Here is a 23,591-nt window from a genome sequence, read left to right as displayed (position 1 = left end):
CAGCGGTGGCTCCTTTCTGCAAAGCTCCTCTGACCCCTGGTGGGAGGAGTGGATCTTAGCTGAGGAGCACCTCCAAACGGTGCTTCTCCCGGTTTTTCTCTCTGGTCAGGCCAGGGGGCCCCACACGGGGTGCAGAGGGCTGGGTCAGGCTAAGGGTGGGGCGCACAGAGGGGCTGCAGCTGGAGCACCTGGCAGGGGTGGGGGCTGGAGGAGGCTGCAGGTGCCCTGGGTTGGCGCAGACCTGCAGGTGGGGGCTGGGGAAGCTGCTACTTAAAGGGTGTGTGTGTGTGGCCGTGGCCTGCCGTGAGGCTGCCTGGCTCTGCGGGTAGGGTTTGTTCTGGGGAGCAGGGGCACCTTCAGAGCGGGAGCATGGGGGGTCTCTGGCCTTGGGCGCTGGCTCTGCTCTCTCTGCCAGGTAAGTGGCTGCCCTGCCCCACACTCTCCCCCAACCTACACGTGCTCCTGAGAGGCCAGCGGGCAGTCCCTGCACCCTGTAGGGACCCGAGGCATCCAGGGGTTCAGGAAATGGGCTCTTCCACGTGTGTTTCTGAGTCAGCTCTGAGAGGCGCACAAGGGTGGCCTCAGACACTCAGGATCTCTGTGCTCGGGGACGGGGGTGGGCTCAGTTCTCCAGCCTGGCCATGCTGAGTTTTTCTGGGGTTGAATTACCTTTTTGTTGTTGTTGAGCCACTCCCAGCGGTGCTGGATCTGTGCTCAGGAACCACCCCTAGTGCACTTGAGGGGCCATATGGGGTGCTGGGGATCGAACCCAGACTGGCTGCGAGTAAACACCCTATCTGCTGTACTATCACTCCAGCTCCTGAGATTGGGTCACTAAAAAAGAAACCCCAGAACCCTCTTATTGCTGGGAAGGATGTTGGGACTACACCTAGGGGTGCCCAGGAGACCATGTGTACACTTATGTCGAACCCAAGGCACACAAGGCAACTGTCTCAACCCTTGTACTATCTCTCCGGTCCCTGGACGGCGGGTCTGGAACCCTGGGCTCACCTGGAGTCCTGCCCCTCCCCCCTTCTGTGTTGGTGTCCAAGGCTGTGCTACTCTTCCCTCATCTCCCTCTCACCCAGTTGCTCTCTCTGGGGCCAGGCTGTGTTGGGGCGGGGGCTCCCCTTGCAGGGCTGTTCCAGTCTGGGCCCCAGTTCTCATCTTGTCTCCCCCAGAGGGGGAGCCCCTGGGGCACCGGTATGAATGTGCCCGTCTGCCTGGCAGGACTGATCCTAGGAGTGACCTTAGCCTCCAGCGGCCAGGGAGCCTGTGTGCCCAGTTTCCTAGAAGATGTCCCCACTGAGGAGACGGAGAAGTCTGAGGACAAGGACATCCCTGCAATTAACCAAGGTGAGGCACTGCTCCGGGAGGAGTCCTTGGCACAAAACTACCCAGGGAGAAGCGGGCCGGATACTCAGGTGTGTGGAGGCAGGGCCGGGCACCTGGGTGCTCAGCGGCTCCAGGTAAGAGGTGGTTCTGGGCAGCTTCAAAATATTTTATCTTCTCCACTAAGGGTTATTTATTTAGTTATTTATTTTTTTGAGGGGAGTGTTGTTTGGGGCACATCCAGTGGTGCTCAGAGGCTATTTCCAGCTTCGCGCTCGGAAGGCCACTCTGAGCTGGCGGTGCTCAGGGGACCATGTCGTGCCAGGATAGACTCCAGGCCCCTGACATGCAAAGGAGGTAGGCGCTCAGCCCTCGGCGCCTGCTCTCTAGCTTTGGCCAAAGTCAGTCTAACAAGGAAAAACATGTTTGCTGTAGGTTTTTTTTTTCCTTATTTGTTTTCTGCTTTGGGCCCACTTCCTGACTCTGCACTCAGTTACCACTCCTGGCGGGCACAGGGGAACCATTTGGGGTGCCGAGGGTTGATCTCAGGTCAGCCATGAGGTGGCTCAGGTCAAGCACCCATCCACTGTGCTATCACTTTGGCCCATGGTTTTTTTTTTTTAACACCTGACAAACTATGGGTCTCTGGGGTTCACACAATCATCAGTATTTGCTGGAAAGATGTGAGCTGCCTCTTGCAGGATGGTGTGCAGCTGTTTCTGGGAAGAGCAAGGCCAGCAAGTGTGAGGCCCTGGCCCCTTCTCAGCTGAAGAATAGGGACCAAACAGTATCCTGGGAGAGAGCTGGGTGCAGATGTGGGAGTGCTCACAGGTTGGGGGTGGGGGGAGCCTGGGGGCACCCTGCCCAGAGGACTGGGCATCTGCAGGGAGCCAGCTCAGTCCCTCTTCATGGGCTGGAGCGGGCCAGTGGGGAAGGGCGCTGTGGCCAGAATCTAAGTTTTTGGCAGAGAATTGCTGAAGCTGGGAGAACCCTCAGTCTGAGTTCCGGGGCCCAGCTCCCGTCTGAGCTGATGATAATGGCGTGACTGGCTCTGCCTGGGATCCTTGTCCCCGGTGGATGTGCCCAGTAGCTGCTGGGGGTGGTGGCACGAGGTCTCACAGCTGTAGGTCTTTGGTCAAAAGAGCAGCCTGGGGGGAAGGGAGGGTGGAGGGGAAACATTTTCCCCTATGGGTTCTAACACCCCGTCTTTCAGGCGGGTCAGGTCTGAGGTGGCACTGGGGTGTAGAACTCAGTGGGGTCTGGCTCTCCTTTCCCTCATCTGTCAGGGTGTGGCTCGGGCCTTGCAGGGGGTAGGGTGCTGGGCGGCCTTTGACTTCGCCCGGGGCACAGTGCGTGCTCCTCAGGAGCGGACTGGGGCTGCTGGGCCTGGCCTAGAAATCCGTGACTGGGGGTCAACACAGCCCTGCCTCCCCACCAGGGCTCATCCCAGAGGAAAGCCCGGAAAACAGTTTCCTCATCGAGGGGGACATCCTGCGGCCGGTGAGTGGAACTGTGCATGCCTGTGTACAGGCAGGCACACACCTGTTTGTGCTTGCACGCACACACAGCACACACACGTGCGCTTGCAAAGACACACACGAGAATAACTTCAGATAGGCCAGAAGGTCTTCGAGTGGTCTGTGCGTTTGTTGCTCTGAGTGTAACAGATACCTCTTCTCCCCAAGTCAGGGTGGTCTATCAGGAATATGCCAGACAGAGTGCTGTGGGGGTGGGTGTGGGAGCTGGGGTGGGAGAGTGGGCAACATCAGGGCTGGGGGGACTATCAGCCCCGAGGGCTTCCTGAAGGAGGAGGGGCTCCAACCTTTCAGACTCAGCATGGCCCCTGCTTAGGAGAGGACCTGAAGATGCAGGAGCTAGAAAGACAGGAGGTGGGGAACAGGGAGGCAGAAGGGTCAGTGGAGCCTCGAAAGGTGCAGGTGGTGGAGGGGAACATGGGGGCTGGTAGAGATGGGCTGGGGGTACGTCAGGAGCAGCTGGAGGGTAACTGGGGCCCTTGCAGAGGGGAGGGAGGGGAGTGCAGCACGGGGAGGGCGCCTGCGTGGTGACCGGCATATGCACATTGAGGGGGCCCGCAGGTGCATCTGTGCAGAAACCCAGGGGCAGGTGAGGCCTTGTTCTGGGTTTCCCATGAACGCCTTGGGTTGGGGGTCCAGGAAGCCCTCTGAGGCTGGTGAGAGTATGAAAACCTGTGTTCAAAGGGGTTTTTGTTTCGGGGCCACACACTATGGTGCTCCAGGGGGACCCCTGCCGGTGTTTGGAAAACATACGTGGCACCTGCGGTTCTAACCAGGGTCTGCAGGATATGAGGCAAGAGCCTTCATCCTGTACCGTCTCTGGCTCCCCTAATCAACGACGGTGTTGTTGGGGTGTGCCCCAACCAAGATCAACAGCAGGGAGGAGAGCGGGAGCTGCCTGAGATAGTTCCACTCTCCTCCGCCTCGCTCAGGAAGCTTGACGCCACCGTGTCCCAGGAGGGCCTCTGGTTGGGGAGCTGCACCTGGGGCTCAGGCCCTCCCAAGCTAGGCCCTAGGGTGCTGCAGGGGCCCTTCAGGGATGCTCTGCAGGCGAGGGTTCGGGTTTTACTGACTGATGGACCCACTGTAAGTCCTGCCTTCCAATGTGCAGGGTTTCCTGTGGCTGCCCCCAAGTTGCCACTTGCACCCCGTTTCTAAGGGCCTCCCCAGCCAGTATCACAGGCTCATGCTTCTAAGGCTTTGGTGGCCTGGGCGCTGCCTGGGGCAGGAAGCCTGGGCCCAGGGTTGTCTCCCCAGGGTCCCAGGGCTGCCTTCTTTCCCCAGAGTCCCTTCCAACTACTGTCAGCTTCCAGCAACAAGTGGCCCAAGAATGGAGGAGTGGTCGAGGTCCCCTTTGTGCTCTCCAAAAAGTACAGTGAGTGAGCATGTGCCCCTGGTCCTGGGAAGCTCGGAGCCACTCCCGGTGCAGCCCGAGTTCTGGATGGCTCCTCCCTGGGCTTCTCCCTCTCCCTCACTGGCCCTGTCCCCATCACCTTCCCAGACCCCTCTCTACAGCGCACATCCTGAGCCAGGAGGGCAGGTGCTGAGACCTGGCCCAGAGAGACTGGGCCCTCTCTGGCATGTCTGAAGACAGACCTCACCCCAGGCCAGCCAGGCTCTCTGCAGCTTCTTCCCAACAACCCTCCTCACCAACTTGTTTCTGGGCCACACCTGGTGGTACTCAGGTCTTACTCCTGTTTCTGCACTCGGATCACTCCTGGCAGGGCTCAGGGGACTCTGTGTGGTGCTGGGGATTGAACCTGGGTTGGACACTTGCAAGGCAAGCACCTTCCCCCATTGTATGATCTCTCTCTGATCCCAAGTCTTTTTTTTTTTTTTTTTTTGGCCATACCCTGCAGTACTCAGAGTACTCGGGCTCTGCACACAGATCATTCCTGGTGAACTCAGGGGACTGTCTAGGGTGCCTTGGATTGAATCTGGGCTGGTCAGCAAGGCAAATATCCTACCTGCTGTCCTATTGCTCTGGCCCCTGGGCCTGAGTTTCTGGACAGGTCATTCCTGAGGGAGTTTGTCACCCCCCAGGAAGATTCACCAGGGCTCTGGGGGCTTGTCTGGGGCTGCAGCCTTGTCTCTCTTCAGATAAGGCCTGCTGCCAGATTATCCTGGAGGCCATTGCCGAGTTTGAGCGACTCACGTGCATCAGGTTTGTCAGCTACCAGGGTCAGAGAGACTTCGTGTCCATCGTCCCCATGTCTGGGTATGTACTCCTGGGTATGTGTGTGTGTGAGTGTGCACTCATGTGTGTGCATGCATGTGTGTGTACGCATGAATGTGCATGTGTGTGTACATGTGTGTGCATGCAGAGCAGGTTCCTCTGCTGGCTTCTGAGTTCCGCTACATAAACCAAGTCATTGGTGGGAACTTTTCTGCGGACCATCCCCCCAGAAGTCGTTGGCACTCCTGAGGGCTTTGCAAACCAGGATCTATGTGCAAAAGGTGGGGTGGGGGCACGCAGGTGTCTGTTCTCAGAGGTACCTGGAGGGTGGAGGGTGAGTGCAAGTTTTAGGGATCATCTGGTGTGGGCTCCATGGTTCAGGAGCTGTGACTTAGGGCAAGTTCCTTAGCCTTGAAAAATTTTTTTTGTTGTGCTGTGTTTTGGGGCCATGCCTGGTGGGTGCTCAGGAGCTGCTGTCACCCGATGAGCTGCTTCCATCAGCCCTGTCCTGGGCTTCCGCTCCCTGCAGCGCAGGCTGGTGGTAGGGTGCCAGTGCCTTTGTTTCACAGAAAGTCAGGCTTCAAAGGGACTGGCAGGGGGGCAGCGGGCCAGAAGCAGCCTGGGGTGGGGCCCCGATCCAGGGGTTCTCCCTGATCCCAGCATGGGGGCTAGGAAGGCCTGGCTCTCCTGCCCCGCCTACCACCCACCAGCTCTGTCCTGACCCCGCAGGTGCTTCTCCAGTGTGGGCCGCAGTGGAGGGATGCAGGTGGTGTCCCTGTCGCCCACGTGCTTGCGGAAGGGGAAGGGCATTGTCCTGCATGAACTCATGCACGTGCTGGGCTTCTGGCATGAGCAATCCAGGGCTGATCGGGACCGCTACGTCCGGATCAACTGGAATGAGATTCGGCCAGGTGAGTTTGCCGGAGCCGGAGGGCGCTCCCCCTCCCACTGCCAGCCTATCTCATGGGAAAGCAGGGGGGTGCCCTCTTCTCTGGGTCCCAAGCCTTGCCCACCCTCAGTTGGTTTGCTTTGGCATTTTTTCATTTGTTTTCCGGGCCACACCTGGTGATGCTCAGGGCTTACTTCTGACTCTGCACGCAGGGATCACTCCTGGGGGGGTTTGAAGGACCATATGGGTACCAAGGATTGAGCCTGGGTTGGTTGGCTGTGTGCAAGGCAGTTGCCCTATGTGCTGTCTCTCTGTCCCCAGCCAGTTTGCTGTGAGTCTCATTTCTCCAACCTGCCCTGGACACAGGGTTGGTGGCACCTTCCTGAGCCTTGTTTGGGGTGTACTAACCTAGTGGGTCTTTGCAACCTCAGGTGCCAGGCACCCCATGAATGTGGACAGTGGGCAGGGGAGGTGTTCCAGGAGCTGGGGGCTGAGTCTAGATGGTAGCCTTGCAGGTAGCGGGTCCTGGTGCCCAGTGCCAGGGAGGGAGGAGGCTGAGGGCAGCCATACAGGTGCTCAGTATGTGAGGTGGGCACTGACAGGTACATGGGCAGAGGAAGCAGAGATACAACATCATAGAAAGCAGCAGTAGGCACAACCCCATCAGTCTGAGGAACAGTCTTAGCCCCAGAGGCTGCGGCTATGAAGCTCTGACTGAGCACAGGGGTGTCTGTCCTTATGTGGGGGTGCCCTGCTGCAGGAAGCAAGAGGAACAGCCCCAGAGGCTGCAGGAGGGAGTGGAGCAGAGGAGCATGCAAAGAGCTGGCTTTGGGGTGTGGGAACAGGGAGAGGTATGAGAAAGCTCTGTACAGCTTTGGGCTCCCGGCGTGCGGGCACTACAGTGGGGTTGCCAGGTGAATCAATTGGGGAAAGCCGCCCGAGTTAGAGGGCAGCAGGTGGGCACACTCCTGAGACAGGGGCGCTTGTGGGAGTGTGGGCAATGCCTTGTGATGGGAAGAGGAGAGGCTGAGACCAGGTTAGTCTCAATTAGGAAGGTGGACTGATGAGCGGGAGAGTGATGATGACTGTGGCCTCTCAATGCAATGTTCAGCAGAACTGGCCACCGAAAGCCAGCGAACTGCAGACCACAAAAGGAGATTTAGTGCAGATGTTCTGATCATGATGTAAAAAGCAGAAACTAATCACAAAACCAAGCAGAAAAAGTTTTCACTTAGGTTAAATTCTATATATTTTAGGGCTGGAGCAATAGTACTTGGTAGGTTGTTTGCCTGGCAGATGCCGACCGGAGCTCTATCCCCAGCGTCTTGTATGGTCCCCGAGCAATTCCTGAGCACAGAGCTAGGAGTAACCCCTGCGTATCTCCAGGTGTGCCCCCCCAACCCAAATAAATTATATGTATTTTAGCTCCAGGGGTAAGGAAATTGCAGAAAGTCTGAAAAATCAAAGGCTTAAGAATCATTGGTTCACAAAGCAACATTCAGAGAAAATGTGTAACAAAGATGTCTGTCAATAGATAAAAAAAAAAAACCCAACAAAGTACTTCAATCTGTGTTAAGAACAACATAAAAGAAAGCAGAAGGGAATTAATGGTAGTAGGATAAATGAGTTACAAAGAGCACTAATAAACTTGAGTTCCTTAGGGGTTTAAAAAAAAAAAAAGAAAAAACAGGTTAAACACCAGCTATCCTAAAGGAAAAAATTTTTTTCTTTTTGGGTCATACCTGGTGATGCACAGGGGTTACTCCTGGCTCTGCACTCAGGAATTACCCCTGGCGGTGCTCAGGGGAGCATAGGGATGCTGAGATTCGAATCTCGGGCTGGTTGCTTGCAAAGCAAACACCCTACCTGCTGTGATATTGCTCCAGCCCCTGGAAAAAAAATTTTTAATGGGGAGAAATTAGAGTATACACACTTTTAAAAATGTAGACAGTAGGCAACAAATCAGAGTAATATATATATAAATATATCACTGTCACCGTCATCCTGTTGCTCATCGATTTGCTTGAGTGGGCACCAGTAACGTCTCTATTGTGGGACTTGTTACTGTTTTTGGCATATCAAATACGCCACGGGTAGCTTGCCAGGCCTTACCGTGTGGGCAAGATACTCTCGGTAGCTTGCCGGCTCTCCAAGAGGGGTGGAGGAATCGAACCCATGTCGGCTGCGTGCAAGACGAACGCCCTACCTGCTGTGCTATACTATATATATATATATTCATATATATAATATACATACCTCTCAGAGCACAGCAAGCTATCAAGAGTATCCTGCCCGCATGGGCAGAGCCTGGCAAGTTACCTGTGGTATATTCGATATGCCAAAAACAGTAACAATAGGTCTCATTCCCCTGACCCTGAAAGAGTCTCCAGTCGTTGGGAAAGACGAGCAAGGAGAGGCTGCTAAAATCTCAGGGCTGGGAGGAATAGAGACATTACTGGTGCCCGCTTGAGTAAATTGACGAACAACAGAATGACAGTGATACAGTGATGTAGGAAACAAACTGTTAGAATTATACAAATTAATAAGAATAATTGGCTATGGTGGGAGGCAGGAGTTAAGGGGGATGGAGTGGGAGACTTGTTAACATTTTTGAAGTTTTGTGCCAGACAAACATACTGCATGTTCAAAATTGCGTCCGACTCTGGAGGGGTTTTAGAAGCCAGTGAGCTCTCCAGGGGCAGGCAGGGAGCTCAGGCTGACAATGGATCGAGATGTTGAAGTGCCACTGATTGGGGAGCAGGTGGGTGCTGGTCACTGTGGGGAGGCTGTGGGAGTGATAATTTGGGGTTCAAAGCCTTTCAGAGGTTCTGGGTGAGGGGCTTGGGGCAACGAGCAGGAGTGGGCGTCGGGGGGCACAGGTCTGGCAATCCGCGGGGGTGGGGCAGCAGTTACTCTATCTTGCCACCAGGAGGCGTCTCAAACGCTTGGAGGAAGCTGGGTTTTGTATCAGCTCTGCTCCTCTAGGAAGCAATGGGACCCTGGTCAACAGGTCCCCAATCTCTCAGGCCACCTGAGAGTACAGGTCTGGACTATTCCAGGGCGGGGGGCTGAGGAGACGGGCAGGGAGCAGTGCAGGGCATGGCAAGCAGGGGAACATGCAACTGGAGTTCTGCATCCCTGAGCTTAGGTGGTGCTCGGGGGACTGTGCGGTGCCGGGAATGAATGGAACCTGAGCCTCCTGCACGAAAAGCCTGTGCTCAGCTCAGCCCCTTGGCCTCTTGTTGCAGGTTTCGAGATCAACTTCATGAAGTCTCGAAGCAGCAACATGATGGAGCCTTATGACTATTCGTCCATCATGCACTACGGGAGGTGAGACCCCCCCCTCCGCCCCAGCTCTGCTGTTCCCACTGTGACCCGCACTCAGGACCCCGCCCGGTGGCTTTCAGGTTTGCCTTCAGCCGCCGTGGGCAGCCCACCATAGTGCCTCTCTGGGATCCCAGTATCCACATTGGCCAGCGCTGGAACCTGAGCGCCTCGGACATCACCAGGGTCCTCAGGCTCTATGACTGTGATACGGGCCAGACAGGTGAGTGGCAGGGCCAAGAGGGCGCAAGGAACTGGGAGGTGCTGGGGTGGAGGCATGTGGATGATGTGGTTGGAGCTTGAGACCTGGTGGGCAGCTGGGAGCCGGCAGGAGGAGGCTGGGTGCACCGGCTGGAGCACAGGAGAGGGAAGCCGGGAGAGCCAGCAGGGCTGCAGCTGGTGCTGGGAGCTGGGGCCCCGGCGACTGGGGCCTCCGGGTCTGGGTTCTGGAGGGCAGGTGTGGAGGGGATACAGTGTTGGATGTCTCAAGAGTGACTTTGGAGGCCACGTCAGGGCATGGGTGGTCTGGAAAGGAGGTGGCTGTGGGGTTAAGAGGGTATGTGTGATGGGAGAGGATGAAGAGTCGTGACTTAAACTTCGGGGGGGACCAGGCCTGGCAGTGCTCCAGGGCCATCAGCTCAGAGGACATGTGCTGGGGTGGGACTCAGTGTCCTGCACTGGAAGCTCACGCTGGGCCGGGAGGGCGGTGCAGGGAGGAAGATGAGGTTAATGCGGCAGCTGCAGGTACGAGGGTGAAGAGCCAGGTGGCACTGAGTCCCACTCTGGGTGCAGCAGATTTTAACTGGGGCAAGAGAATGAACAGGCCTTTCTGCTCTATGTCCTAGTTTTTCTTTACTAGGGCTTAGAGAGTTACAAGGATGGGGAGAGCAGAGGTTTCTAGATTCTTCTGGCCAGGGAAGAATTGCTGGGAGGGAGGGCGGCCTGGAGTGTCCTTCCCACCCAGATCAGAATCTTGTTTTATTATGCAAATAAAGGCCTTTATGAAGCAGTGGGCCTTGGCCCGATACGATAGGTCGGGTATGAAGAGCAGGAGGGCCTATGCTTAGCCATTCTTCCCAAGGCCCTGCTCAGGCTGTGTGCAGGGGTCTGGAAGGTTCTGGAAGGGCCCTGGGTGGGCTGTGTTACAGGGCAGGAAGGTTCTGGAAAGAACAGGCTTAGGCATGGGTGCCTTAGCCTGCAGTGGCCCCAGGAGAGCTTGTGACTGGGCAGGGCCATCAGGTAGACAGGCCATCAGAGCAGGCTGGGGCATTGTGGAGGGTCATAAATGACCCCAGTGAGCACTTTCTGGGGCAGTTCGGGCAGGGTTGGGGGGCTGTGTCCACGCCTCTTAAGTGGGCTGGGAAGTGGGTTCTCGAGTATTGGCAGAGGTGGGTGGGCTGTGAGGTTGCGTCAGTTGTGGCCCTCTGCAGCATGTCCCATGCTCTGCTTCTGTGACCCCGAGGCCCACACTCTTTCCTGCTACAGGAGTTCCGGCCCCTGGGCACGACAAGATCCCCACATCTGGCTCAGCATCCCTGCCGTGGATTCTGAAGGTCTTGGCAGCACCCAGGCCTGACCCCAGCGGCCCCATGGTGGGTGGCCAACCAGTTGCTTCAGTGTCTGGAGAGAGCCCCGGTGGACAGGAGCCCCCTGCACTGAGGAGCTCAGGGGAGGGGACCCCAGCTTCATCTTCAGGCCTGGGGCAGGGATCACGAGGTCTCAGACCTGCCCCAGAGTGGTTCTGGCTGGCTCCTCACCCCTCTGTGCCCCCAGAGCGTTCTCTGGATGCAGAACCCCCAGTACCCATGGAGGCGGCTCCACTGAAGCCAGCTCTGCCAGGGGCCTCTGCACAGGGAGGTCCCTTAAGGGGGACACCCAGAGGTCCCGACTGTGGCATCTGTCCCCAAGTAAGGAGCGCCCCCTCTACCCAGGCTGACGCTCGTGAGTCCCCTGGCTTCTAGTCTCTGCTTGTTCCCCTTGTCTGAGGGGCAGGCGGCTCTCACTTCCCCATCAGTTTCTCCAGGGTGGTGGGTGTGGGGAGGGTCTTTCTGGGACTGTCAGGGCTGGGGGCTGCCTGCTCTCAGCTTTTGCCTGATGCTGAATGCTGGCAGCGAGGGGCTTCTGTGTTTGGAGGGTTGTGGGCTCCACCTGGTGGTGCTCAGGGCTATCCCTGCCTCTGTGCTCAGGAGCGACCCCTGGTGGCGCTACGGGGCCTCTGTGGAGCTGAGGTGGGGCAGAATACAAGACAGGTGTCTTCCCCATTGCTCTAGAGTGAGGGGCAGTCTGTGAGACTCTGGGGTCTGGAGGGCGAGAGCAAGTCCCAGCGAAGGATCCCTCAGCCCTCCTGTCCCAGGGTGTGGCTGGGCGTGGGAATTTGGGTCGCAAAGCCAGGACGCTGGGAGCATGGCTCTGCAGCCACACCTCCAGTTCGGCCCTCCTGAAGGCTTTGATGCCCACCTCCCTCCCCGCGGCATGGAAATCCCCAGACTCAGGGTGCTGCTCCCAGAGAGAATAGAGGGCTGGGGTCTCCGGACAGCTTTGTGGGCAACTGACCTGAGCACAGTTTTGGGGCCTCTCCGCCTGCTCCCACCACTCCCAGAATGCCCCTGCTTGTCCTCCAGCCTCGCCTCACCTCTCTCAGCTCCTGTGAAGGTGGTTCCAGGAGGCCAGGGAATGGGCTGGGCCAGGAGGACACCCACCTCCAACCCCCTCAGTCCATCATCCTACCAGCAGGAGCTATCATCCAACCTGTGTGGGGCCCCGGCTCTTGGAATGTATGGGGGTGGGGTGGGGAAGCAGAAATAAAGGTGGCTGCTTGCTCCGGAAGTGATCCCTTTGTCAGCTGCTGCTCTCACAGGTGGGAAACTGCCTCAAATTCAGGGGGCAGGGGCGGGGCCTGTCACCTGGCCCCTTGCAAGGGGCAGGGTGGGACCCCAGAGGAAAATCACTTAGGGAAACAGATGGGCTTGCCCTGCGCAATGCACAACAGTGTCACTGGGCCTGGCTAAGGCTTGACTTACCCACACCCCTAGGAGGCCGTCAGGGCTGGAGGCACAGATGCAGGGCAGGCACTGCCTGGAGTCCGTGTGGAGTCAAGAATGTTCTGAGACTGATGAATGGTGTCTGGGTCTCAGCAGGGATGGATGGGGGGCAGGGGTGGGGTTGGGAGAAAGGGTGTCAGAGCGAGTCTAGAGGGGTCGGGCAGGGTCTGGTCTGGGACCAGGTGGGTCTACCCTGGGAGGTTTCCATGCAGAGTTGCTGCCCCCTCCTCACATGTGCACACGAATTCCGTGTTAGTGACTGGACAGGGAGCGTCCCTCCTAACACTAATCGGAGCTTCCCTGGTGCTCCTACACCAGAGTTTCTGCATCTGAGACCGGTGGGCTATGAAGGAGGTCTCTTCAGAGGCTGTGCCCAGGTCCATTTGTGCATTCACTCCAAAAATCAGTCCAGGGGCACCAGGAAGTTTCCGTGTCAAGGGCTTCTGGAGGGTTTGAGAGAGTATATAGTGTGTAGGGTGCTTGCCTTGCTCGTGACCTGGGTTTAATCCCAGGACCCACATCCTGAAGTGTGGCCCCAAACCAACAGCAAGTGATGGGGGCTTCTGATGGGGAGCACAAAGGCGACAGCACCTTCTCTGAACCCAGCTTGGGTACTTCTTTGGGCAGGCAGCACTCTTCCCTCACAGGACATCTGGGGAGACTGGCTGAAGGCAGAGGTGCCAAGGAGGAAACGACTCCAAGGTGGAGACTGCAGCCCCCACAGACCAGCAGAAAGACGCAGACAGACCTTGTTCCTGCCGGGACTATGAGCCCTGCTTTCCATATGGCCTGCTGCTCACCGACCCCAGGCCACCTGATTGCAGGGCTGGCTCGACGCTGGTGCTCTTCGTTGGCCCCAGAGCGGGAGGGGCGGGGCAAGCTGCAAAGGCGCTGCACCGGCTGCAGAGAGCAGGTGGGCGAGGGAGCGGAGTTTACCAGAATCGTTTTCATACCCCAACGTCTCACCAGGGTGTATGGGGTCGGGGGATGGAGGCAGAGGCGGGCTCGCTTTAAAAGTCACCCAGGGAAGCTCTGGTTGGTCTTCACGCGCCCCTCTGGGCCCGCCCCGCCCCCTTTGCTTTGCTGCACACATCATTCTGGTGATGGAGAAGCTGGGGCTTGCCGTTCGCCCCCAAATCAGCCCGTGCCCGGGGCTTTCAGTCTCAGCAACTGCTGACATTCGAGAGTTCAAGCTGGTTTCCCTCTTCCCTCATCCCCATAACGGCAGAAACTGAGGCGGCTGCAGGAGGGAGAGCCTGTGGGAGTCATAATTCTCTCTCTTTGGACTGTCCCACGGGCTCCGCGAGGCAGCGGGGGTCCCCTCGCGGTGGTAGGGGACGCTCGGGCCCCTGCAACGCGCGCCTCCCTCGGCGGGAAAGCATTTGGAGAGGGGGGATTCGGGCAGTGTCCCTGCTCCCCGGCCGCCTCGGCAACAATGCTCTCCTCCCAGCATCGGGTAATGGGTGTGTTAGTTTATGCTCTGGCGCCCCCAATACTCGCCTGCCCTCTCCTTGCGGGGGCAAGAAGGAGAGATCAGCTCGCCGCTGTCCAGGGCCTCAGGGCTCGGCCGCCGCCCCTCGGTCTGGTCTTGTTGCGGGGACGCGCCAGCGCCGCGCCCCGATCCTCGCGCGCACCGGCCCCTCGCGCGCACCTGCCCCTCCTCCTCCTCCCCAGCCTCCCGGAGAATCGAAGACCCTCCCGCCCCCAGACTCCCGGCCCTCGTGCCCCTTGGCTGGGACCCGCCGCAGAGGGAGCCGGAGGGTGGGGCGCGCCGGGGCGCACCTGGCGCACTCCCGCGGCCCCCCGCCCCTCCTCCCTCCCCGCCCCGGCTCCCGCCCCGGTCTCCTTGCTCCGCCCGCCGCTCGCTCGCTCGCTCGCTCGCTCGCTCGCTCGCTCCCCGTCCCCGGCCGCGGCGGGCTGCCTGCTGCAGGCGCGGCTCCGGGCTCGGGCGAGCGGCCGCTGCAGCCCCGGCGCCTCCTCCGAGCCCCGCGGCGCCCCGCGCCCCGCGTCCCAACCAGCGTCCTGCGGCCACGGCGGGACGCGCAACTTGGGCAGCGACGGCAGCGGGATAACTTGGGAAACTTCTCGGGCGCCGACGGCGGGGACACCGGGCGCGGGGAGGGGAAAGCATGTAGAAGGGCGGTGGCTGGCCACGGGCGTCCCCCGGTTGGTTCTCCTGGGTCCAGTTCCGTCCGGAATGAGGCTCCGGTGCCTTTAGCGCCGCCAGCGAGGCGACTCTCTCGTCTTGCCCAACTAGGTGGGCAAGCGTCCGAGCGGTCGCCAGCTGTGCACAGGCCGGGGGAGTGGCGCCCCTCTCTGAACGCCTTCATCCCCGACATGGACCACCAGGAGCCTTACTCTGTGCAGGCCACCGCGGCCATCGCGGCGGTCATCACCTTCCTCATCCTCTTCACCATCTTCGGCAACGCGCTGGTCATTTTGGCCGTGTTGACAAGCCGCTCCCTGCGCGCCCCCCAGAATCTGTTTCTGGTGTCGCTGGCGGCCGCCGACATCCTGGTGGCCACGCTCATCATCCCTTTCTCGCTGGCCAACGAGCTGCTGGGCTACTGGTACTTCCGGCGCACGTGGTGCGAGGTGTACCTGGCTCTCGACGTGCTCTTCTGTACCTCGTCCATCGTGCACCTGTGCGCCATCAGCCTGGACCGCTACTGGGCCGTGAGTCGTGCGCTCGAGTACAACTCCAAACGCACCCCGCGCCGCATCAAGGGCATCATCCTCACCGTGTGGCTCATCGCGGCTGTCATCTCGCTGCCGCCCCTCATCTACAAGGGCGACCAGGGCCCGCAGCCTCGAGGGCGCCCACAGTGCAAACTCAACCAAGAGGCCTGGTACATCTTGGCTTCCAGCATCGGCTCCTTCTTCGCCCCCTGCCTCATCATGATCCTCGTGTACCTGCGCATCTACCTGATTGCCAAACGCAGCCACCGCAGGGGGCCCAGGGCCAGGGGGGAACCTGGAAAGGGTATGTCTCAGCAGACCTGCCAGATCCCCAGGGGAGCTCCGGCCTCCACTAAATTGCCTAGCCTGGCCTCTCCTCTGGTTGTGGGTGGAGAGACCCCTGGACTCTCCAAGCCGCCTGGGGAGAACATGGAGACAGGAGCACCGGAAGATCCTGGGACTCCTGCCTTGCCACCCAGCTGGCCTGCCCTTCCCAACTCAGGTCAGGATCTGAAGGAAGGTACGTGTGTGGCATCTGCAGAGGAGGAAGCTGAAGAGGAGGAGGAGGAAGACTACGAGGAGGAGGAGGAAGAAGAGGAGGAGGTCGGGCCCCAGGCCCTGCCTGCGCCCCCCACGACAGCTCACAGCCCCCGGCTGCGGCAGCCCCAAGGCGCGCGCGTGCTGGCCACTCTCCGGGGCCAGGTGCTCCTGAGCAGGAGCGCGGGTGCAGTGAGCGCGCAGTGGTGGCGGCGGCGCGCGCAACTGAGCCGGGAGAAGCGATTCACCTTTGTGTTGGCCGTGGTCATCGGGGTCTTCGTGCTCTGCTGGTTCCCCTTCTTCTTCAGCTACAGCCTGGGCGCCATCTGTCCGCAGCGCTGCCGCGTGCCCCACGGGCTCTTCCAGTTCTTCTTCTGGATTGGCTACTGTAACAGCTCGCTGAACCCGGTCATCTACACCATCTTCAACCAGGACTTCCGCCGCGCCTTCCGGAGGCTCCTCTGCCGCCAGTGGACCCAGACAGCCTGGTGAGCCCGCGGTGCAGGTGGGGGTGGTGCCAGCCGGCATCGGGGCTACCCTATTTTTTCCTTTTGGGTGGTCACATCCAGGGGCCTTTCTGGCCCTGGCCCAGGTTCTTCTACAGGCCTTATCTTGGGACCCCCCCTGGAGAGGCAGGCAGTGTTCACAGGGGTCCACAGAAACCTCCCCCTGTCTCCTAAGCTGTTGGGGTGCACCTTCTCCACCCCCTGCCTAAGTTCAAGAGGTGGGTGAGGCTGGAAGTTTCTGGAATGTCGCCTAGGCCAGGCTATCCTAGAATGTCCCTCCCAGAACTCCAGGCCCCTGCAAGCCACTGGAGGGTGGGGGTCCCTTTCTGGACCCCCCCCCCCCATGTTCCTAGGCAAGCCACTTGCGTGTGGTTTTGTTTCCCCGCCCTCCCACCTTTCCCAGCCGGGACTGCTGCTAAGGAGGGGGCAGACCCAGGACTGTGCTCCCAGTTGGGCACCTGTGGTTATTAGGGCTGTCTCAGCGCCCTTTGCCCCCTTCTGCATCCCTAGTTCCTTTCAAATAGGAGCCGGGATGGTTTTTCCTGACTTTTTTCTCATCCAGGATCCCTCTGGAAGTGGGCAGGTGTGGATGCCTCCGTGGGTAGCCTGGAGAGCCCCGATCATTAGCATTTCCCCCTGCCCAAACCAGGGGCACAATAGCCACTGCTTACTTTCCACAGGGAGATGAAAGGATTTGCAGAAAGCTTTGAGCTCAGTGGAGGGCAGGGTGGGGGCAGGGGAGGATATCAGAGAACCAGAAAATGTGATTATTTGGTGATAATAAAAATGTTCTTTCTCTGTGTTTACCACCACCTGTCTTCCTGGAGACCTTTTGTTCTGGGCTTGGGGTGTGCTCATGCCTGCCCCAAACTGGAAGAGGGGTGAGGCTGAGCCCACATTTCAGCTACAGGAACGTGTTCTTGTGCCTGCAACGGTTTGAGTTACTGCGTGGCTTGGCAGCTTCTCAGCGTTTCACCTGCAGCACCAAGATGGTTTCCGTGGCTATGCTCTCCCCTCTCTTTCCCGCTCTCCTGGGATAAGTCTTTTGTCACCAAGCAGGCAAATGGTGTCCCCGAGAGAGCTAAAAATACCCTCACCAGGGGAGCGCCTGAGGTGGGGACAGAGCTTGGCTGCCACATGGACTTGGGGGCATCTGAGCCGTGAGGGGCGGGGGGGATATGTGATGGACACTACTATTTCTGTGACGGACCAGGCTGTTCTGGAGGGGTGCAAGGGGCATTCTGGAGAGGCCTGATGAGAGTCGCTCCTGGGGCTGGGGTTGCCCAGCTTGGTTCTCTGTGTCCCTGTGAGCTGGGGGGATTGACTTGTGACATCAGCTGATGGTTTCATGAGTGTGCCAGGAACCCTGCTATTGTTGGTAGTGGCCCCTTATTGTGACATGCAGGTGTTTTTTTTTCTCCTAAAGTCTGAGCTATTTTATCAATAAAGAATATTTTGTAATAAGTGAGCTGTGTCTTCCTGCCTGTCAGACTCACGCCCCATCGTCTGGTACCCACCCGCCCATCTGCCTGCCTTCCCCACTCACTCTTCATTAGAAGTAGGGGTGAAGTGAGGTGGAGACTGGCCAGAAAAGCCTGAGACTGGCTGCCTGGGAAGGGAGGGCTTCCCAGAGGAGGTGACCTTTGGACTGGGTCTTAAGCACCCAAGTGCAGAAAAGTGACAAAATGGGAAAGGTGGGCTGGAGGGATGGCTCAGTGGCCTGAGTGATCTTAGAGCAGGAGGCCCAGGTTCAAAGCCTGGCACTATATGGTCTCCTGAGCACTGCCAGGAGCGACCTCCTGAGCCAGGAAGTGGCTCCCTGAGCACTGCCAGGTGTGTGCTACCTTCTATCTCCCTCACCCACCAGAGAAGAAATAATAAAAGATAGGAAGGTGTTTGGTGCACTGGTGAGGGAAGTTGGATGGCAGGATTGTCCCACAGTGGGAGGGTGGCAGTCAGACCCGGTGTCCGGGGCTGCAGATCTGCTGGGGAGGGGGTCACTCTGGAAGGTTGAAACTGCTGCCTCAGTGAGGGGCCTGAGTGCTCACCCATATGGACATTCTGCTCCTCAGAGCTGGAAGTCCCCAGTGTCCCAGCATCTATATTTCCACATCCAGACCCCCAGCCGCCCAGCTAAGGCTGGCAGTGAGCTGGTGACACAGAGAGGCAGCAGGGGTTGGGGGCTGGCTGGGGGAGGAGAAGGCCCAGGGTCTGCTGTATGAGATCACCCCACTTTACCTTGACCCAGGGGCTGGGGCCTTCCTGAGAGTTGCCCAGAGATGCCCTCCCTGCCCCCAGCCTCCCAGGATGCCCAACATGGTGAACAAGTGGTTCATTACTGAGCCAATTGTTTTCTGTTCTTTTGGTATTTGTTTTGTCTTTGGGCCACATTCACTGGCCCTTTCATCTCTCTCCCCAGTTCCCTTTATTGAGTTATTTATTTTGGTTTTGGGAACCACACCTGGTGGTGCTTAGGGCTCCTGGAGCTGGCTGTGTTCCCCAGCCTTTTCCTATTACTTTGATGACCCACTTGCTCCTGTGCCCACCTGGAAGCAAGGTTTCAGTCCTCAGGGGCTCAGAAAGGGTAACGACTTGTCCAAGATCACCTAGAGCCACTCTTTCCACAGGTCCACTATTCCATGTGCTGCCTGCAAGTTGGCTAGGGGCAGATCCAGGAATCAGAGGGAAGCACTGGAAGATTATTTCTGCTGAAGGAACCAGAGCCATAGTACAGCAGGAAGGGCATTTACTTGCCCGCAGCAAACTCGGATTCGATCCCTGGTACCCCATATGGTCCTCTAAACCTGCCAGGAATGATCCCTGAGTGCAGAGCCAGAAATAAGCTCTGAGTACCACCAAGTGTGACCCCCAAAACAGAACAAAAAAGATTATACCTTCTGGATCTGGACTATTGGCAGCCTATTTAGGAGGCTGTGGGATAGGGGTAGGGGTTTCCCAAGTGGTTTTCAGGCCTGGGGCCAGTCTCAGTGATATCCAGCCAACCAGACCAACGGTCAATATGAGGATACATGCTTAATGCTCCTTGGTGGCATTCCCAGGTTTAATCTGCACAACCTTGCAGGGTTTATCCATTAAAAACTATTTTATTTGTGTGTGTGTGTGTGTGTGTGTGTGTGTATAGCGTGGGGCAGGGTGAGGGATAGTACAGAGGTTAAAGCACTCACCTTGCATATGGCAACCCTGGTTTGATCCCTGGCACCATATAGGGTCCCTGGGCACCTTCAGGAGTGATCCCTGAGCAGAGAGCCAGGAGTAAGCCCTGAGCACTGCTGGGTGTGGCTCGACACCAAAGCAAAGCAATCTTCCCCAAATTAAGATGAAATAAGATTGGATTGAATAAGAAATTCAGAAATAAAAACATTTTATTTTTATCTGCTTATTTTTATTGACACAGGGTCCCCCTGTGGCAGTACACAGGACCCTGCCTAGTGGCACTTGGGAACTGGGGATCAAACCCTGGGCCTTGCACAAGCGAGCCAGGAGCTCCACCACCATTTTTAGAGAAGAGAAAATCGAGGCTCAGGTCACCCGTTGGGTCTTTGAATCACAAAGGTAATGACTGGGGTAGAGCTATGGGCCCAGCCCTTACTCCATGGTCCCAATTGCGTCCACTGCATCACCAGGCAGCAGTGCTACGGGATGTGGAAGTGATGCTGAGTGTTCCACGGCTGTCAATCCAAACCCCGAATGCCATTAACGAGAACACACACACACAGATGATTTATGTCAGCAACGCTCTGCTCCCCCCACTCAGACCCACCAATAAGCCACATAGTGGCAGAGCCCTGGGTGCATGCCCAGCCCAACCTCTGCACCCATCTCCCATGCCTTCCTGGGGGATGGTTTCCAGAGCCAAGGGAAACATCTTCTGACCGTACACTCTGGGCCAGGTCTGTGCTCCCTGTTCCAGCTCTCAGAGGAAGAGAGAAAGGAGGAGCTGCAGGGCTGCCAAGGGCTGGTGAGGGAAGCGGAGTCCAGCACCCAGCTTCCCCCTGCCGCTCCTATAGCCCTTCTCTCCCTTCTCTGTCAGTAGCACCTGAGCCCAACTCAGGGTCAGTGGGTCAGTGAATGGTACTCAGTGCAGCAGAGAGATGTGGTGGGGAGGTCCACTCCCCACCACACCTCCTCCCCTGCCCCTCGACCCAGCAGTGCGGTGTCTGCCAGTCACAACGAAGGAGGCCAGGAAGCTCAGATGCTGCACTATTGCTCCAGCCTCTCAGATGTGGACTTTCTGCAAGTCCTGTGCGAAGTGTCTCTGGCCAAAGAGGGAAGACAAAGATCGCTTCCCAACAATACGATGAAACAGCACCGACTGCAAGTCCGGTCCTCCGATCCCAGGGAATACTGGGGTCAGACCCAGGCCAGGGGGTGGGGGGTGGGGGTGGGAGGGCCCAGCACAGCTGCTGGGAAACTGGGGGTGGCTGGGAACTCCTCTTTGGAGACTGGTTGCAGGAGGCAATTGACGCCTGCGCAGAAGCACCTGTGACAGGAGCGTCCCATTGACTTGATCTCAAGTAAGTGTAAGGTGCAAGGCATACTCAGTTGCTCCTCGCAATTGCCCTTGCCCTTCCCCTCCTTTGCCTTCTCTCCATCGCATATCCGGCGTTCAGGGAGGGGGCATAGAACCTGCGCTACCACCTGTTCTTAGGGGGCTGCTGATCTGAGACTGGCATCCATCCGCCTAGCTGTCATGGACAGCGGCACGGTCCGCCTTTCCGGACTGCAGACAGCGAGCGGAGGGCGTGGCCTCTGGGGGCGGGGCTGGGTGGAACTCTGCCAATGAAATCCCGTGTGGCGGGGAGGGAGGCGGGCCTTGCCTCTGGGTCCTGCTGGGCCTGCTCTGTGTCTGCCTGTCCCTGCCGGCCCACGAGGGAGGGGTTGCCGCGGGGTCCCTCGACTCCCCCAGCTTGAGACCATCTCTCCCCTGGCTGGCCCGATCCTCAGGCAGGTGCAGAGGGGTAACTCCCGGGAGTTCTCAGTGGTCCTTCGAGGCAGGCTCTGGGGAGGGATCAGGGTTGAGCTTTGGTCCCCTTGGTACTTCAGTGCGGAAGCAGATGCGGTGTGGACTGGCCCGTCTGTTGGGGATCCTCGGAGATGGACAGTGAGGAGGGGAACAAAGGCAGCGCTGGACACGGGGCTGGGCCACCGGCGTAAGCTGAGACTGGGGCCATTTTGTCCCCATTTTGCAGACCAGGAATCTGGCTGGAGGAAGTGGGGGACCTTTGCTTGACACCATCCAGAACCAGGAGGGTGTCAACTGCCTGATCTAATCACACCTTCAGGGTCTGCCTCTAGGAGCAGGTTCTGGAACCCCCCCCCCCAAACTCAGTAGAGGCCCTGCCTGTGAAACCCGTAGTATCTCGCCTCCTGAGGACCCTCGCCCCCAATGCTGCAGATCTGGGGCTCCCCACCGCCCCGCGCGGGTGGGGGCCCCTCCCATAGAGCTGGGAGGGGGCCGGATGGAGGCTGCCATCCTTCCAGGCTCTGCTGTGGTAGCAGGGAGGCGGGGAACTCGCCGCTAAAATTAGAGTCTGGGATTCTTGATGCTCCAGCATCCGTCCGCATCTGTCCTTTCTTCCGTCCAGCGTGGGGCAGGCGATTGTCAGAAGCCCGAGTTGGAAGAAGCCTGCATGTCAGCTCGCGCCTCCCCTGGGCTTGCTCTGATCTTTTCACGCCCTCGCCTGGGTGGGGGCCAAAGCTCTTGACCTTGGCTTGGCCTCCTGGCCATCTAATGATTAGCAGAAGTTTCAAAGGAAGATGTGCTCCCCCACCCCTCCCTTAATACCCACCGTGCACCACTGGGATTCTGTGTTTTCCCCAGCCAACCTTTCACTCCCCCACCCCCACCCTCCCACTTCCGGGCCCTGAGTGACTTGCTCCCCACTCCCTGAGCCTGCCCTCTGCCCTTGGGAGGGGTTTGCAGGCGCCTGAACTCTTGTGGCTCCAAAGGGACCAGAACAGGAGCCGGAACAAAAGCCGCCCTCTGTGGCACCAAGGCCCCCTCCGCCAGGCTGTAGTGCCTTGGGACCCCAGGGGTGGGCCCTCATCTCAGAGCCAGGACTCAGATCGACCCCATGGGGACGTGGGCTGCTTTGTGGCAGGGGAGTCCTGTGTCCTGGTGTCCCCCAGCTGTAGCTGTCTGAACCTTTGCCTGAGTGACTGGGCTCCAGGGAGAGACGGGGTTGCACCAGATGGAGGGGAGCAGCTTGTGGGGGGGGCAGGCAGCAGGCTGTTCTGAATCCCCACATGCTCTTTGTCAGGGTTCACTTTGACACAGCTGCAGATGGGACACTCTTCTTCACCCCCAGCTCGCCTGGCATCTGGGGTGGAGTGTGGGCACAGCTGGCTGCTCTTTCAGACTTCCTTTGCTCTGTCACTTCAGGGTCCCAGCCAGGGCGGCACCCCGACTGCTGAGTGGCTGTGGATAGGTGCCTTCCCTCTCTGGGCTCCCCCTCCTCGCAGTGTGCCGGAGGTGTGGCTGCTGCCCAGGAACCCCTGAGCAGGGAGGGCAGGGACAGGACCTGAGCTCAGCAAGTCCTCTTCTGATTTTGGGAGAGCAGGACCAGGCCCCTGCCATGGCCTCCCTCCCAGCCCCGGCTGCCCTTCCGCTGAAGTCTGCATCTCAGGGAAGCTTGGGGGTTTGAGTGAGTCTTTGAGGGGCTTCTTGAAGGCAGGCAGGAGCCAAGCAGTGAGCATGCACCTTGCAGGCAGCAGCAGTGACCCTGAGCTTCACATTATATCTAGTGTAAGGCTGGGTGGGGGGCTTTAGTTGGGGCGGGGGGGGTGGTTAGCAGAGGAGGCCGTGGGACGAGGCCCTCTGGGAGTGGGAGATCCTGGGAAAAGAAGCTCCTGGGACCGGGTCTAGGGTGCCAGAGGGAGAAGCCATGGCTCCAGAGTGCCCTGCCTCACCCTGGCTGCAGAGGTCCTGCCCTCGCAGCCTGAGCCCCGCGTCCCGCGGCACAGGCCCTGCAGAGCAGGGATGCAGGCAGTGCGTGCCGAATGCCGAGCAGTCCCTGCAAGTGGGGGCAGCCTTGGCACTAGTCACCCACGGCTGGGGACCCTGCTCTTCTGGAATGCATTTCTGATTTGGTGTTTAATTTTTCTGTTTTGTTTTGTTTTCCCCCTCCCCCCATCGTTTCCTGGAGAAATTCTGTTGGAAGATTCTGTCACAGCCTGGGCTGAGCTCAAGGCAGGAAAAACAAAACAAAACAAAAATGGTTCCTGCAGAATCGGAGCAAGACCAGGCATCTGAGAGACTGGAGGGTAGAAGGGCAGATGGGCTGGCCCAAGGGCACAGACAGGGAGAGGGCGCAGCTACGTCACCTTATGGCCCTAATGAACAGCCCTTTGGGCATTTGAGCCTGCCTCTCTGGTCGCTAGGCTGTGTGGCTTCAGAGCAGCTGTGAACCCTCTCTGAGCTGCTGTTGGCTCACAGGTTTTTGTTTTTGTTTTTGAGTCACTCCCAGTAGTGCTCAGGGCTTACTCCTGCCTTTGTGCTCTGTAATCACTCCTGGCAGGACTTGGGGGACCATATTGGGTGCCAGGGATCAA

At 58.5% G+C, this 23,591-nt stretch overlaps 2 protein-coding genes across 2 annotated transcripts; both read left to right on the top strand.

Annotated features, from left to right (window-relative positions):
- Window positions 1-369: 369 nt before the first annotated feature.
- ASTL (astacin like metalloendopeptidase) lies at window positions 370-14,617 on the top strand. Its single transcript, XM_055121322.1, has 11 exons — window positions 370-415; window positions 1,231-1,356; window positions 2,771-2,832; window positions 4,152-4,242; window positions 4,968-5,085; window positions 5,773-5,954; window positions 9,181-9,262; window positions 9,340-9,479; window positions 10,742-10,918; window positions 14,228-14,463; window positions 14,555-14,617. Exons 1-11 carry the CDS (start codon window positions 370-372, stop codon window positions 14,615-14,617), a joined length of 1,323 nt encoding a protein of 440 aa, XP_054977297.1.
- On the top strand, window positions 14,215-17,483 carry ADRA2B (adrenoceptor alpha 2B). The gene has a single exon (XM_004609236.2). The coding sequence runs from the start codon at window positions 14,635-14,637 to the stop codon at window positions 16,003-16,005; it is 1,371 nt and encodes a 456-aa protein (XP_004609293.1). The 5' UTR covers window positions 14,215-14,634; the 3' UTR covers window positions 16,006-17,483.
- Window positions 17,484-23,591: the final 6,108 nt, after the last annotated feature.

Source organism: Sorex araneus, chromosome X (genome assembly GCF_027595985.1).
Source record: "Sorex araneus isolate mSorAra2 chromosome X, mSorAra2.pri, whole genome shotgun sequence".
In the NCBI taxonomy this organism is placed as follows: Eukaryota; Metazoa; Chordata; class Mammalia; order Eulipotyphla; family Soricidae; genus Sorex; species Sorex araneus.
The sequence above is the reverse complement of the archived record's forward strand: the minus strand, read 5'-3'. Positions and strand labels throughout refer to the sequence as shown.